This window comes from Petromyzon marinus, chromosome 51 (assembly GCF_048934315.1).
Source record: "Petromyzon marinus isolate PM22_M1 ecotype Great Lakes invasive population chromosome 51, UKy_Petmar_22M1.pri1.0, whole genome shotgun sequence".
NCBI classification, from domain to species: domain Eukaryota; kingdom Metazoa; phylum Chordata; class Hyperoartia; order Petromyzontiformes; family Petromyzontidae; genus Petromyzon; species Petromyzon marinus.
In genome coordinates this window covers 2525256-2538665 of record NC_133717.1, presented here as the reverse complement: position 1 = coordinate 2538665, position 13410 = coordinate 2525256, and the positions used below count along the sequence as shown (strand labels likewise).

Below are 13410 nucleotides of genomic sequence, written 5' to 3'. Positions count from 1 at the left end.
CTCAATTGATTTTGATAATGTTGAAGTTTTGTGTAAAACTATCTACTACTAGCCAAGACTAATTATAGAATCTATCGAAATTTAAAGAAATCAAAATTACTTTAACCGTTCGGATAGCTACCGTATTAGTGCTGCTTGGAAGCGAATCTTCAAATAATACATTATTTAAAAGCATGCCTACAAAGGGCAGCTTACTTAAATAGGGATTACCGTTGGTAGGGCTATGTCAATAAACACAATAGACAGGAAAGACATGTTCAAAGGGCTCGCATAATGCACATGCATAATGTACGATGCCTCCGTAATTCCGCCCCCCCCCCTCATCATTGTGCAAGAGCGCAGAAGGGTGATCACCACATCTACGCCTCTATATAAGGAACGAAACAGTAATACTTCTCCACAAATCTGGCTGTCGCCTGATAAAGCTAGTTGTAATTACTGGCGAAACGTCGTACTCAGTTTGTAAATGTTGTGGATTGCTCTCCAACACACCGGTGTGCTGTACTAGTGACTGTATCGACACAAGCACTGCTTCCCCCCAATGTTCCGTTTGGAATTGATAAAAGCTACCATACTGCCTACTGTGACATCGTGTATAAATCAGCCCCAAGTACTGTACTGAAGAAGCTTGATTCCATCTATTACTCGGCCTTAAGATTTACATTGAACTGCCCATATAGGACTCACCACTGTGATCTCTACATTGGGTCAAACTTAACATCTCTTAATGTTCGACGGCTTGTGCACCAGATCTTATTTATTCACGATGTACTTACAAAAAAATCCGCAGACTACCTGCTGGATCTCCTCTCTGTTTCAAAGAACAAATTTGACCTCAGGCCTTCGCTCATTTACCAGCTTCACATTCCCTATTGCCGTACAAAAACTGGAGGAAGGGCCTTTGCTATTGATGCGCCCAGCGTCTGGAATGCTATTGCCAATAAACTGCAACTTGAATCGCTACCAATGAGATCTTCTCTCAAAACTGTTCTAGAGGAGTTGTACACCCCTAGCTGCCACTGATATTCATTGGCGTAAAATAAAATAAAATGTTTCGCTCCGGATGACGCTGCAAAGTATTATCTGTATTTTGATTTAGCGTGCTGATCTTAAAGGTGCATTGAAAAATTTGATACTCCAACCGATGCTTCTGTTGTTGTGGAATAACTCATGCAGCCAGCTATGGCTCTAGGATTTGGTGTTACATGTTATTTATGTAGTTTATTGTAAAAATTCGGTCACAGTCCTTGTGATCACTGTTACGTTGCAATTATGGCTTTATTTTTTGGTGATTTGGAAAAGTTTTTTGGTTTGGACATGTTTGTTTTGTTGTAGTACGGATTAGACTGATGGCCTTAATCTAAGTTTGTGGTTGTTGTTGTTGTTTGACTTGCATCCCACTGGGATTTTTTGCACAGCGTTGGTGTACGGTGCTTTTTTTCAGGAATATTTTTGCTGTTATTTTTCCATGAATTTTCTGTTTGCACAGTCACACAAAGTCACTTTAAGATGTTTTTCTTGTTCGTGTTTTTAGTTTTTTTGTTTGTTGTGGTTGCACCCGATTCAAGAGCTGAATGGCTCAAAGGGCTATACCAAAATAAATTGAACTGAAACTGAACTGAACGTGACAACCCTTACTAGTTGGCTGTGTATAACCCAAAAACCTCTATTATGGCAAAATAGCTTAATAAAAATTACCTCACAATTTCACAATATTTCTCTCCATCAGGAGGCCGCTGGGCAAATGAATCGCAGGACGACTCGGGGTCACACGTTCACTGCTGGCCGTGTCACGTGTTTGTTCAATTTTGGGATATTGTGGCTTACTGATTCTCAATGCTGAGTTTAATCCAGGATGTGGGCCATGGCACACACACACCCAAGCCGGTGGTGCTATGGGTGTGTGTGCCCACAACACAATCTGAATTATTATTTATTCTGGTAATACCCTGGTTTACGTCGGGGATGCGGTCCTGAATGGTGCGACGACGAATATCGAAGTGACGTAAATCGAAGCGATTTACAGGGTAGCAGTAGTAAGTGGGTGGTGGGGGTGAAGGATGACGAGAAAGGACGGACGATGCTGTCAGCGACGTAAGTGTGGGTTGAAATGACGCAAATCGGGTAGTGATATTCATAACAAAGTGATGACGTATTTGCAAAATGATGTAAAAAGGGGATACGTATATGGGGGTATCACTCACTGTATTAGTAAGGCTTCAGACATCACGACTGTACAGACTAATTTTAGTCGATGACAGCAAACAAGCAGTGGTTGTGATCACGACAAAAACGACTTCGTCACAAGTGAGCAGCCGCCGCAGCAACAGCGGCGTGGTGGTTGCTCTGCTGGCCCCCGGTGGCATGGTGCCGGTACCTGCTCGCCGAGGGCCTCGTCGCTCGTGTCGCGCGCCACGCTGATGCTGATGTCGGGACTGCGCTCAGCGCGCTCGTCGCACGGCTCCGACGGCGACGGGAACTCGGAGGCGTAGAGCCGGCTCAGCCGCAGCTCGGACGCGCTGCCCCCGCTGCTGCCGCCGCTGCCGCCGCTGCCATTTCCGCCGCCGCCGCCGCCGCCTCCTCCTCCGCCTCCTCTCGCGGCCGTGCCTGCGTCTGGGCAGCCGTCGCTGAGCTGCTCGCGCTGAGCCAGCAGGAAGGCGGCCCGGTCCGCGCAGAGGCCCTGCCCGCGGCTCAGCGAGTCGAGGGAGCCCAGCAGCGCCCAGACGCAGGAGACGGCGGCGCAGCCACTCTCCACGCCGCCCTTCACGCACGCCTCGCTCACCCCATCCATTATGCTGCGGGGGCACGCGGGGACAGACGGGCGGTCAGTTCGGTGTCCACGGAGGGCGACTGGGCTGCTTGTCTACGTCTAAACAGTCCATGAGATGCCAGTATGTCAGACTATCGTTGTCTATTGACCCCACAAGAGAACGGTCCTGTCGGTTCCCTAATGTATATACACTTCTGCAGAGACCGGTCTGTCAGCTGCCAGCCTAAGCGAGTATATAAATCGCGAGCACGCCCCATGTGCCCGTCACTCACAGCTTGAGCAGGTCTAGGTGGGTCTTGCGCTTGAGTCTCCGGCGCGTGACCCCATCCGGCACGGTTGGGGCCGCCAGCTCAAACAGCCGCTGGGGGCTCGACAAACTCTGCACGGGGAGCCCCATCGCACAGCAGCAGTGAGTACAAGGCACAGCACAAGCCAGCTCTCCGAGACGCTGAGCAATACAGACATTTCTCCTGCGACAAACACCTGTCACCTACACACTACGGCGTGTCTGCGCATTACTCCACGGACATTCACAGCCCTTTGTCAAACGACTGCTGGATGAAGGCCCCCTCCCCCCCCCCCCCCGCTGCACCGTGTTAGACGCGATGTCTGTTTAATCATACTTCACCACGGGTCGGTGATGATATTGAGCCCAGGAACCGGTCAGATACCACTCGTCGCTATCAGCCGTGGCAGGTCGTTCTGCAGCGTGCAAACCACTGCACCACAGCTCCTCCTCAACACTACGTACCCAGACACTGCTGCTTCACGCACACCCGTCTCTCAAAGTGTGTGACACCAGAGCTCGGAAGTCACACTCCAAATGCCCAGACACCTGTCCCTTAAACGTGTAACACCATATTGCGTAAGCTCTAGCTCCCGATACCCAGAGCGCCCACCATCCCCTCGCCACGCGACACTAGCACCACCTGCACTCCCCACTTTGTCAACTTTCTGCGTTTTAGCCGCCTGGCGCTCAGCTCGTTGTTGTGAGCGTCGCTTCCTCCACCAATGAACTCCAATCATCCTCACAGCAGCGGCTTTTGGCTAACCATTGAACAAAGACGGTCACCGCATCGCGCGCTTTCAGATGCACTTCTGCAACCATCTGGAATGCTCTTCGTTCCGTTAAAAGGAAGCCACGGGAGCTATGCATCTAGACTGAAAACTCATTTCCTTAGAATTGGCTACGTACGGTGCGAAAGAAGTCCAACGTACATACATACACATACATAGAGCACGGTTAGCTAAGTATGGTGCAAAAGAACTTCAACATACATACACACAATACAACACAGTTGGCTATGTAGTGTGAAAGAAGTCCAACATGCACACACACACACACACTAATCCGTGTGAGCACCGCTATTCATGTGCCGGGGGACCGCACCTCGCGCAGAACCTTGAGCGCCTCGATGCGGTGCTGCGGGGGCGGGTAGAGCAACATGCGGTGGTAGAGCGACTGCAGCACGGGCCGCAGGGACTCGAGCGCGCCCACCAGCCGCACCAGCTCGGCTGCCAGGCTGCACACCGTGCGAACCACGGGGGCCAGCAGTGCCGGCGCCGTCCAGCAGCAGCCCGAGCCCCTTCCCTGGTCACTGACCGTCACCGCCAGCGGAATGGGGCCCCCCGTGACCGCGACGCCCCCCACGAACCCGCTTCCGCCGCCCCCGGCAAACACTTCGGCCACCCCCGTTGCCTCTGACTGCTGCAAGGCATTGTGGGAGGAGGCGACCACCCGGTCCTGCATGGGGTTTCCCAGCAGCACCACGAGAGTGGGGCACAGCTGCTTCCTGTGGGGATGAGACACGATGCGCAAGGTCCATAGATATTAATTATTCATCGTCATAGTCATTAGCCACTTTTTATTCCCCGCTGGATGTAAGGTGCTTGAACGTGCACTGCTCGCTGTGAGGATGGAAATTCCATATTTCTACGCCAGTCTTTAAGGAACAATCACTGTCTAAATTAACAGAAAAATTTTTGCTATCAAAGAGAAACAAAAAAGATACCCAAAACGATATTAAATAACAATTTTAAATATATTAGTTAATGCAGAGTACTCACAAGACATGGCAGCAGAGATTGCATTTAGAGAGGGTAACAGAGTGTACAGCAGCGGTGGGCGACTCAGACGAGTCGGTGGGCGAAAGGAGCAGCCCTCCTTCACCCCAGTGGGCCACAAAGCTTGACATCGTCCTTGTGAATTGCGTATGTTCAACTTCTTTCGCACCGTACGTAGGACACCCATGCTGTATGTATGTGTGTATGTATGTATGTAGAACTTATTTCGCAACTTACACAGCCAACCGTGCTGTATGTATGTCTGTGTATGTAGAACTTTTTTCGCACCATACGTAGTCAACCGCGCTAATCGGAGGTGCGAAACACTAATCACGACCCCACGCTTCACCCTAGACACACCGAGACCAGGCTACCATGCGTTGCGGCACGGAGACGCATGCGGCACCGAGGCCGCAGGTTGCCCGCTGCTGGTGCACAGAGTATGGCGGCGACGTTGTAAACACCGAGACCTGGGCGCCCCGCTTTTGCGGTGCCCTGGCCTAGCGTGGCATCGTCATCACACATACTGCTCAAACCACTGCCGCCTTCTTTTGTTTATATTTTTCAAAATAACGTTGAAGTGAATCAATGCGTTATAAATCGAATTACGCCCCTTGATTCGTTGGCGTCGTTACCGTGAGACTAAACAAACTTTATTTTACCAGGTTCGGCCCACTGAGCTATATAGCTCTTATTTAGAAGCGATCTAGGCCACAAATGATAGCCCGACAATTTGGAGGCTAAAAATCGAAGGACCCGGAGAAAAATCTACACCACCACGGGAAGAACATGCAAACTCCAAATGTACAGGCGTCAGGGTCAGGATCAAACCCATGATTTTCTGTACACCAGTTGATGTAGTGAACATCTCGCTCGCCACATAAGCGAGAAGTTAACTACTACCGTATATAGAGGGCTTACTGTATTTTTTTCCAGGGAAGCTCCTCTCAGTCTTAAGACCTTTCCACGAGAGTCCTGCTTTGAGCTGTTGACAAGTATTCTCCACGTGGTAGTGTATAATGCTCAAATATCTGCAGACATGTAAATACGCCATGTTGCTGTTCTGCCATCTCCCGGCAAACTAGCATGCCGGTGAAAACTTAAAAAAATGTCTACAATCATCAATTACTTGGGTGCCATCACATCGAGTGTTCCAAGGATTGAAATGAGAATTGGCCACTCGCTCACACCTCTCACGCTGCTTCATGGCAGGCCACTGCAGGGCACATCCCTGGTGTAGAAAAGGAGGTTGGCCGAAAATCTTCAAAAATATTTCTATGACATCATCTTCCCTCTCATCATGATGTGACGCCAAGGTGGTGAGATGTTAACAAGCTCGCCTGGTACGTAGGAGGTCGAGGGTTTGATCCCGACCCTGATGCCTGTATGTTTGATGTTGGCATCTCTATCCCCGTGGTTGGGTGGATTTTTTTCTCCGTGTCTTCCGGTTTTTACCTCCACATTCAGAATAAACATGTATTTATATTATTAAAATAATATTCCTGCTATAAATTTCCACGTGATAATCCACTTTGTTGAGCTATCATTTGTGGCCAGGTCACTTCTGAAAAATAAGCTAATAGCTCAGTGGGCTTTACCTGGTAAGATTAAAATAGTTTAGTTCTATTTGTATATTTTAAGCGATGTGTTTACCTTTCCTATAGTTTGCGCTCCTATTATGTGTTTGTATTGTTTGTTATTGTAATGTTCTGACCCGCCCCTACTGAACATCTGTGCAAAAAGAGCTTTATAGCTCATCGGATGCCTCTAGTGTGGATAAATATTCTGATGGGAAGTGTAATTAACTGCGTGGCCACCGTTGAGGCCTGGCCAGGAGCTACAGCGAGTTGCAGGATGGCGCTTACCACACGAGGTCGGTGAAGCTGCGCTCGATGTGCATGCTGGACGAGAAGTTGCTCAGCAGAGCCAGGATGCACTCAAGGTACAGCAGTTGCATCTGTTGGCTCCCACTGCAGTCACAAAGACAAAGGTCCCCCATACAACCTTTAACAGACCGTTGGGGCAAGCGCTGTTAGTGAGCACCTATGAAGGCCGGCATGGCACAGGAGAGGGTAGGTGGCCAGCACCACGCCCGCCCACCTTTGTCTCCTCTATTGACAATGTTTACACACACCGCACCAGGTAGTCATGAGGCCGAGTTGACCTAGGGGAGGCCCAGGTCCGGTTCAGATATTCGTTTCTGGTGTTGGCCATGAGTGGGAATCGAACTCGGGTCAACCGGTTCGTAGCGCAGCGTGCTAACCGCTGCACTACCGCTCCCCACACCGTGGTCACCGCACGCACGGGCGCTCAGACGCGCACATGGCAGCACGAGAGCGTGGCAAAAGCACGAATACAGCATGACAGGAGCATGGCTACAGCACGAGAGCTGCCCCCAGTGTTGGGAGGGTCACAAGAGGTGTCGTGTGCACAAACAGCCCTTTTCCCAATACACTGCTGGATGAGGGTCGCCCCGTGTCATGAGTACGATTTGAGAGGAAATTATTAATCAGGGAGTTAATGCAATACCTCCGAAGTGTGTGTGTGTTCCCCGTCCCGTGCGTTCCTCTGTCTCTCAGGGTAATTCTCAAGTGTCAGGGCCGTGTGAGGTGTAGCGCAATACTCACTTCACGACTCCTTGTAGTTTGTCACAGAAAATGGCGAGCACCGAGACCACATCATCCCTCAGGGCCATCAGCAGTTTCATGTTTCCTGCACTCGCACGCAGCAGCAACAAAATCAGTGCTCCGGGGCTGGCGACCGTGGCACTGCTCATCAGTCTATGCCAGGGGTCGGCGGCCAAAATATCAAGAAGAGGCCGTTTTTTTACAAATTTGATTAAAAAAAACTATTTCAAGAGCTGCCATGTATGTTAATGACGGTGGTGGTCCTTGATAAATTACATCATGAAGCAGCCTTTAAAGAGCCGCATGCGGTTCTGGAGCCGCAGTTTTGCCGACCAACGGTCTAGGCAGTCAACGCAAAGTTTTTGCTCCGCTTCAGGGCGGCCCACTCTTCTCCACTAATCGCCTTGAACCGGTGGTGGAAATTTCACAAAAAAACAGCTTTGACTTCTCACAAAGCAGTACTCATTTGATTTGATCCCACCAGGATAATGGGTTGACTCTACGCTTGAGTAAGGGGGAGCCATGAACATACAATACCCCCTAATGTGCAATGTGGGGAATGGAAATTTCAGTCCATAGTCCCTCTCGCAACCTGTACCTGCATTGGCGACTTTCTCCTCGTTTCTCTCTCCATCTGCCTCCTGCTGAGACAGGATTTTCATCGGTAAGCACAGGCACACGCATGCACACGTGCTTGTGTGTTTATGTGAATTTGTGTGTTTTTGGTTCTAGCAATACAATACGAACAATTCTGGTCTGATCCTTTGCATCGTGCAAATTGGTAGCAATGAATGGCCAATTCTCATTTTAACCCCCTTAATTTTTGGTTCTTTCGGTAAAGTGACGTAGATAGAAATAATTATAAATTTCAAATAAAGTGAATAAAAAGATTACGACGTTTCGATCTCAACACAAGCGGTCGTCATCAGGAAAAGGGGTTAGCCTCTAAAGGCAAACTGTTTATGAAGGTTTGGAGATGGGCGTAGCCCAAGTGTATCAGTAGCACCAGCAGCATTGGCGGGGCAGCAATATCAATACAGCAGCAATGCCAATGCAGCAAAGGGCCGCCAGAAAATCACTGCACCCTGCTCCACACACGACACTGCTGACACAAGTCAAGTCATGACCCAAAGTGGTTGATGACATCTTTCCAATGATTGCCGAGTCTATAACCTCTTAGAGAAATAAATTTCGTGAGAGCCAGCCGCATTAAAATAATGATCAGCCACGGCAGAAGTATTGGTCCTACCGTGTTTCAAATCTGCCTTATGTTCATGAACACGGTCCGAGACATGTCGCTTAGTTTCCCCAATGTACCAACTGCTGACGCAGATACAGCTTAGTTTTTAGATGCCGGGATATTGCATGTCAGGCATCGTGTCCTTCACAGATGGAATCAGATCACGAATTTTATATACTGTGTTAGATCGGACCTGGATCTTGTGTTTGTTCATGATTTTGGAAATCCTTTTGGTTACTCCTGCTATGTATAGCAAGGTGATGGTTTGATTGGATCCTCAGATGGCTCCTTCCTCACGGTTGGGGTGATGGCTTTGCGGATTGTGTAGTCAGAATATTAATTCACCTTGAGAGCTTGGTGTACGTGTTTGAGTTCACTGGTTAGGTGTTCATGGTCAGAGATGCATTGAGCTCTATGGTGTACCGTTTTGATGAGGGAATTCTTCTGGGATGGATAGTGGTGGGAATCAGGTTTTAAGTATGGCGTCAATATGGGTTACTTTCCTGTAGACAGAATGGCTCATTGAGCCATCTGGTCTCTTTTGATTAGGACATCCAAGAAAGGTAGCATGCCATCCTTTTCTACCTCCATGGTGAACTTGATGGCTGGGTGTATGGAATTGATGTGGTTGAAGAATTGGTTTAGAGCCAGTCGGCCATGTGGCCGGATGACAAACGTGTCATCCACGTACCTCTTCCACAAGGACGGGTGTAGAGTAGATGCCTGGATGTCGTCCGTCTCAAATTTTTTCCATGAAAATATTGGCTACAACCGGAGATAAGGGAGAAACCTTTGGGGTGCCTTCAGTTTGTTTGAAGAATGTTCCATTCCAGGTGAAGTATGTATTGGTGAGGCATTGTCTCACCAGGGCCGGTGCATCAGCATTCAATCCTTGTTGGACCAAATCTTAAATGATTGCAATGGTATCGGGCAATGGAACTTTGGTGAACAAAGAAACTACATCGAAACTAACGAGCAAATCACCTGAGGACAGTGAGATGTCTTTAATTGACAATACCAGGTGAGCTAAGTACAGAAGAGGTGATCTTACCAGTGAATGGCTGTAAGGTCTCAGACAGATATCGGGCCAGTTTGTAGGTGGGTGAGCCAATGGTGGAGACGATGGGACGAAGGGGTGTAGCTTCAATATGGATTTTTGGTAAGCCATATAATCTAGGTGGCTGAGCAGCAGAAGGTTTTAAGGAAAACCGTTTGGTCAGTTCAATTATTGAAGCTGAATCACTGATACTGTTCATTTTTGTAACGAGGCTGTTGGTGGAAACTAAGCGACATGTCTCGGACCGTGTTTGTGAACATAAGGCAGATTTGAAACACGGTAGGACCAATACTTCTGCCGTAGCTGATCATTATTTTAATGCGGCTGGCTCTCAACGAAATTGATTTCTCTAAGACGATGGTACTTTGCAAGCCGCCTGGCTATCAACAAAGATTCGTTCATGAAGCCATCCATAAATACAATCACAATTTCAACCGAGAAGACTATAGACTCAGAAATCATTGGAACGATGTCATCAACCACTTTGGGTCATGACTTGACTTGTGTTTTCTTGTCAATCAACCTCCACCGTCAGCTGTGTGGTGTGTGGAGCGGAGTGCAGAGATTTTCTGGCGGCCCTTTGCTGCATTGGCATTGCTACTACATTGGCATTGCTGCTGCATTGGCATTGCTGCTACATTGGCATTGCTGCTGCATTGGCATTGCTGCTGCATTGGCAATGCTGCTGCATTGGCATTGTTGCTGTATTGATATTGCTGCCCCGCCCATGCTGTTGGTGCTGTTGATACACTTGGGTTACACCCATCTCCAAACCTTTATAAAAAGTTTGCCTTTAGATGCTAACCCCTTTTCCTGATGACGACCGCTTGTGTTGCGATCGAAACGTCGTGATATTTTTATTTACTTCATTTTTATTATATTATTATAATTATTTCTATCTACGTGACTTTACCGAAAGAACCAAAGAACATGAATTCCTTGCAGTCACGAAAGTTTTAAGTCAAAATTTAACCCCCTTCTCCCCTAGGTCAAATCAGATATAACTATCTGCGGAGTGACCACCAGCAAAGCAGAGATGACGTTGACCAGGTGTGGTGGTGTCCGCACCACCCTTTATCTGGGGACTGGTTCTGCGTCTCCCCTAGGTTGATCACCATAAAATGAGTAACTGGTGTGGAATATTAACATCGGAACAGGTGACACAATACCCCCTAGTGCACTGTGCTCACCCAAATAGGTGCCCAGCTAAACACCACTGGCAACAAACCCATGTTAAAGGCTATATGGCAAGTCTGTGTCAATGTACATGTAACATGTAAAAGTATAGCCCTTTTCAAAATCTAGCGAGGGCCTACCTATTGTCACGAGGGTCACTGGAGTTATTTGATTATACTTCACACTGACTAGCCGGGGGGTTGTTGGAAGGCGGGAAGAAAAAAGGCATGGGTACGCTCATGAATTTGGCCATACTGTGTGGATTGGATGTATGCAGGTTAAAATAGTGGGCTAGTGAAGGTCTCAGACACTGGGTGTGATCGTGCCGCATCAGCGGGGGGGAGGAATTATACGGGTTTCATATTTCACAACAGGCAGCAGAAAAAAATCATTTTTTTTTCCCGCAATTCAAAGCTGGCTAGCCAGGGAACAAGGCCATTTATTACTAAATGATTACTCAAATTAACACATCCTTGCAGGATTGTTGACTGTCTAGTCTCTAATAGTGTGTAGGTGTAAGGTATAATGCAGAATACAGATTTTTGGGTGAGGTTAATCGCGTAACTTAATAGGTGTGCTTCTTATAAGAACAAAACCAACCATAACCAACCATCGTGGTGTATGATTAATGTGAATCACAAAGACAAGACCTTCAAAACACAAAACAAATGGTGTAAACATGCAAATTAAATGAAAGCATTAAAAACATGTTAGTTGCAGAACATTCATCTTTCACTGCTAAGTGACCCCGACTATAACAATAGGTTTCTCCGCAGGAAAACCACTCTTTCAACACAGAATGCAGACATAAACATCATGTTTGGAGTCTTCCATTGCATTGTGGGGGTCACTTGCATGTGAAAACACCTTTTGGTTACAGGTACGTGTTATATTTCGTGCTTGTTAAAAAAAAACAGGCAGCAGATTTTGTCAGAAACACAAAGAAAAATACATTAAAAAATAAAACAGGGCAGAAAGCAGGAAGTTAAAAAAGCGGGTGCGGAGGATAGCAAGTTGAAAAGTCAAAATTGAATTCGTGGTTCAATATTTATCTCGTCAAAAATCCCGGTGAGACGTATTATCTCGGCTTAAGGGAGATCTGATTTGTTGTTAAACCAAACATAAGGGACTGTTTCTGGCAGTCGTGTGCAACCAGAGAACATAAACAACACCTCATCACTGCTGCCATCATTAGCACCGCCTTGCAAAGGTCAGCGTCCCAGGTGGCGAGCGTGAGCCTTCGGTGAGAATTCCACATTCCTATGACAAACCCAGTATATCCTGCCATATGAAAAATATGCAGTAGGATTCAATCTAGATTTGAATGTTTTCGTGACTGCAGGGATCCACTCGTAGGTATAAAATAAATTGAATTAAATCACAACTTTTCGGGTGCAACACCAAGCGTCCGTCATCAGGTGGGACAACCACAGCAAGAAACAATTGCTGAAGTGGGCAAATACAGTAGGCTTACATTTAGGAAACCGGCCTTCTCGGCTCCCTATTCGCGGTTGAATGTTTATATTATGCGTCGCAAATAACGGTACCGGTAGGTACAGTTATGAAGAATTATCTAACATTGACACATACATACTATCAATGAGATAATTGGAAGAAAAAAATCAACGTATATCAAACACTGTTATTGCTGTTGACCGTGAAAATATATTTAATTCAGTGTAAATTATCATATTTTCAAATGCATGTGTGTGTTTTGTTTTCAACTCAAAGCTGAGCAATTTTCATAAAACGCACTCGCACTCTGCAACCGGGGCACACAACGTCCTACTCTTTAATGTCTAATTTACAGGGAATGACACGGTCTGATCATTCCCTGCATACAACATAAATAACCGGGTGCCTGCAACGAGAAAACTAACTGCCGAGAGTCATTACAAACTGGCTCAGTGACGGGCGCACTGGCTGCTAATGCTGATCTGACACACGAGGTCTGTGCAGGGAAAGTCTCACTACACCCACACGGGAACAGATGAACACAGGCAGAAGGAATAGGCGATCAGAATGAATCAACATCTGCAAAGGTTGTGGGGTGATGGGACCAGTCCTTTGGGGAGCGGACGGGGCAACAGTGACACATGCATACAACAAACAAGCCGGCTCAACCCAGCCATGTAAGCGAGCTTTCACCGTGGAAGAAACTAAAAAGCCACTTGTGGAATGTAACCAATGGCATGCCATGACGCAATGGAGGTGATTGCGATGAACGGTGCTTTTACTGCAAGATGCTACACGGACACATGGAAGCTTGTAAGATAATGTCCAGTCCATTACGGGATATCGTGGGTATATTGAGAACTGCTCTATTAGATCATCAATTATTGCATCTCACCGAACAGCAGGAGTATAATAAAAACTCTTATTCTTCAAGAATGTATATTTGGGTGCGTTTACTATGCGCCTGTGACTGTCAATTGTCCAAGTATCACCCAATAAATATGTAAATGTACTTTGTACA

General features: G+C 47.3%; 1 protein-coding gene across 2 annotated transcripts in view; it reads right to left on the bottom strand.

Moving 5' to 3' along the window:
- The window catches only part of ARFGEF3 (ARFGEF family member 3), a 98206-nt gene that overhangs the window by 65022 nt on the left and 19774 nt on the right, over window positions 1-13410 (bottom strand). Inside the window, exons 7-12 of one of the 2 annotated variants that reach the window (XM_032973440.2) lie at window positions 8060-8105; window positions 7462-7546; window positions 6700-6804; window positions 4161-4563; window positions 3043-3149; window positions 2378-2795 (exon numbers count right to left, since the gene is read on the bottom strand). In XM_032973440.2, the coding sequence (XP_032829331.2) occupies window positions 2378-2795; window positions 3043-3149; window positions 4161-4563; window positions 6700-6804; window positions 7462-7546; window positions 8060-8105 (1164 nt within the window). The remainder of the gene's footprint in view (window positions 1-2377; window positions 2796-3042; window positions 3150-4160; window positions 4564-6699; window positions 6805-7461; window positions 7547-8059; window positions 8106-13410) is intronic. The other variant, XM_076074902.1, reaches the window with a different exon arrangement.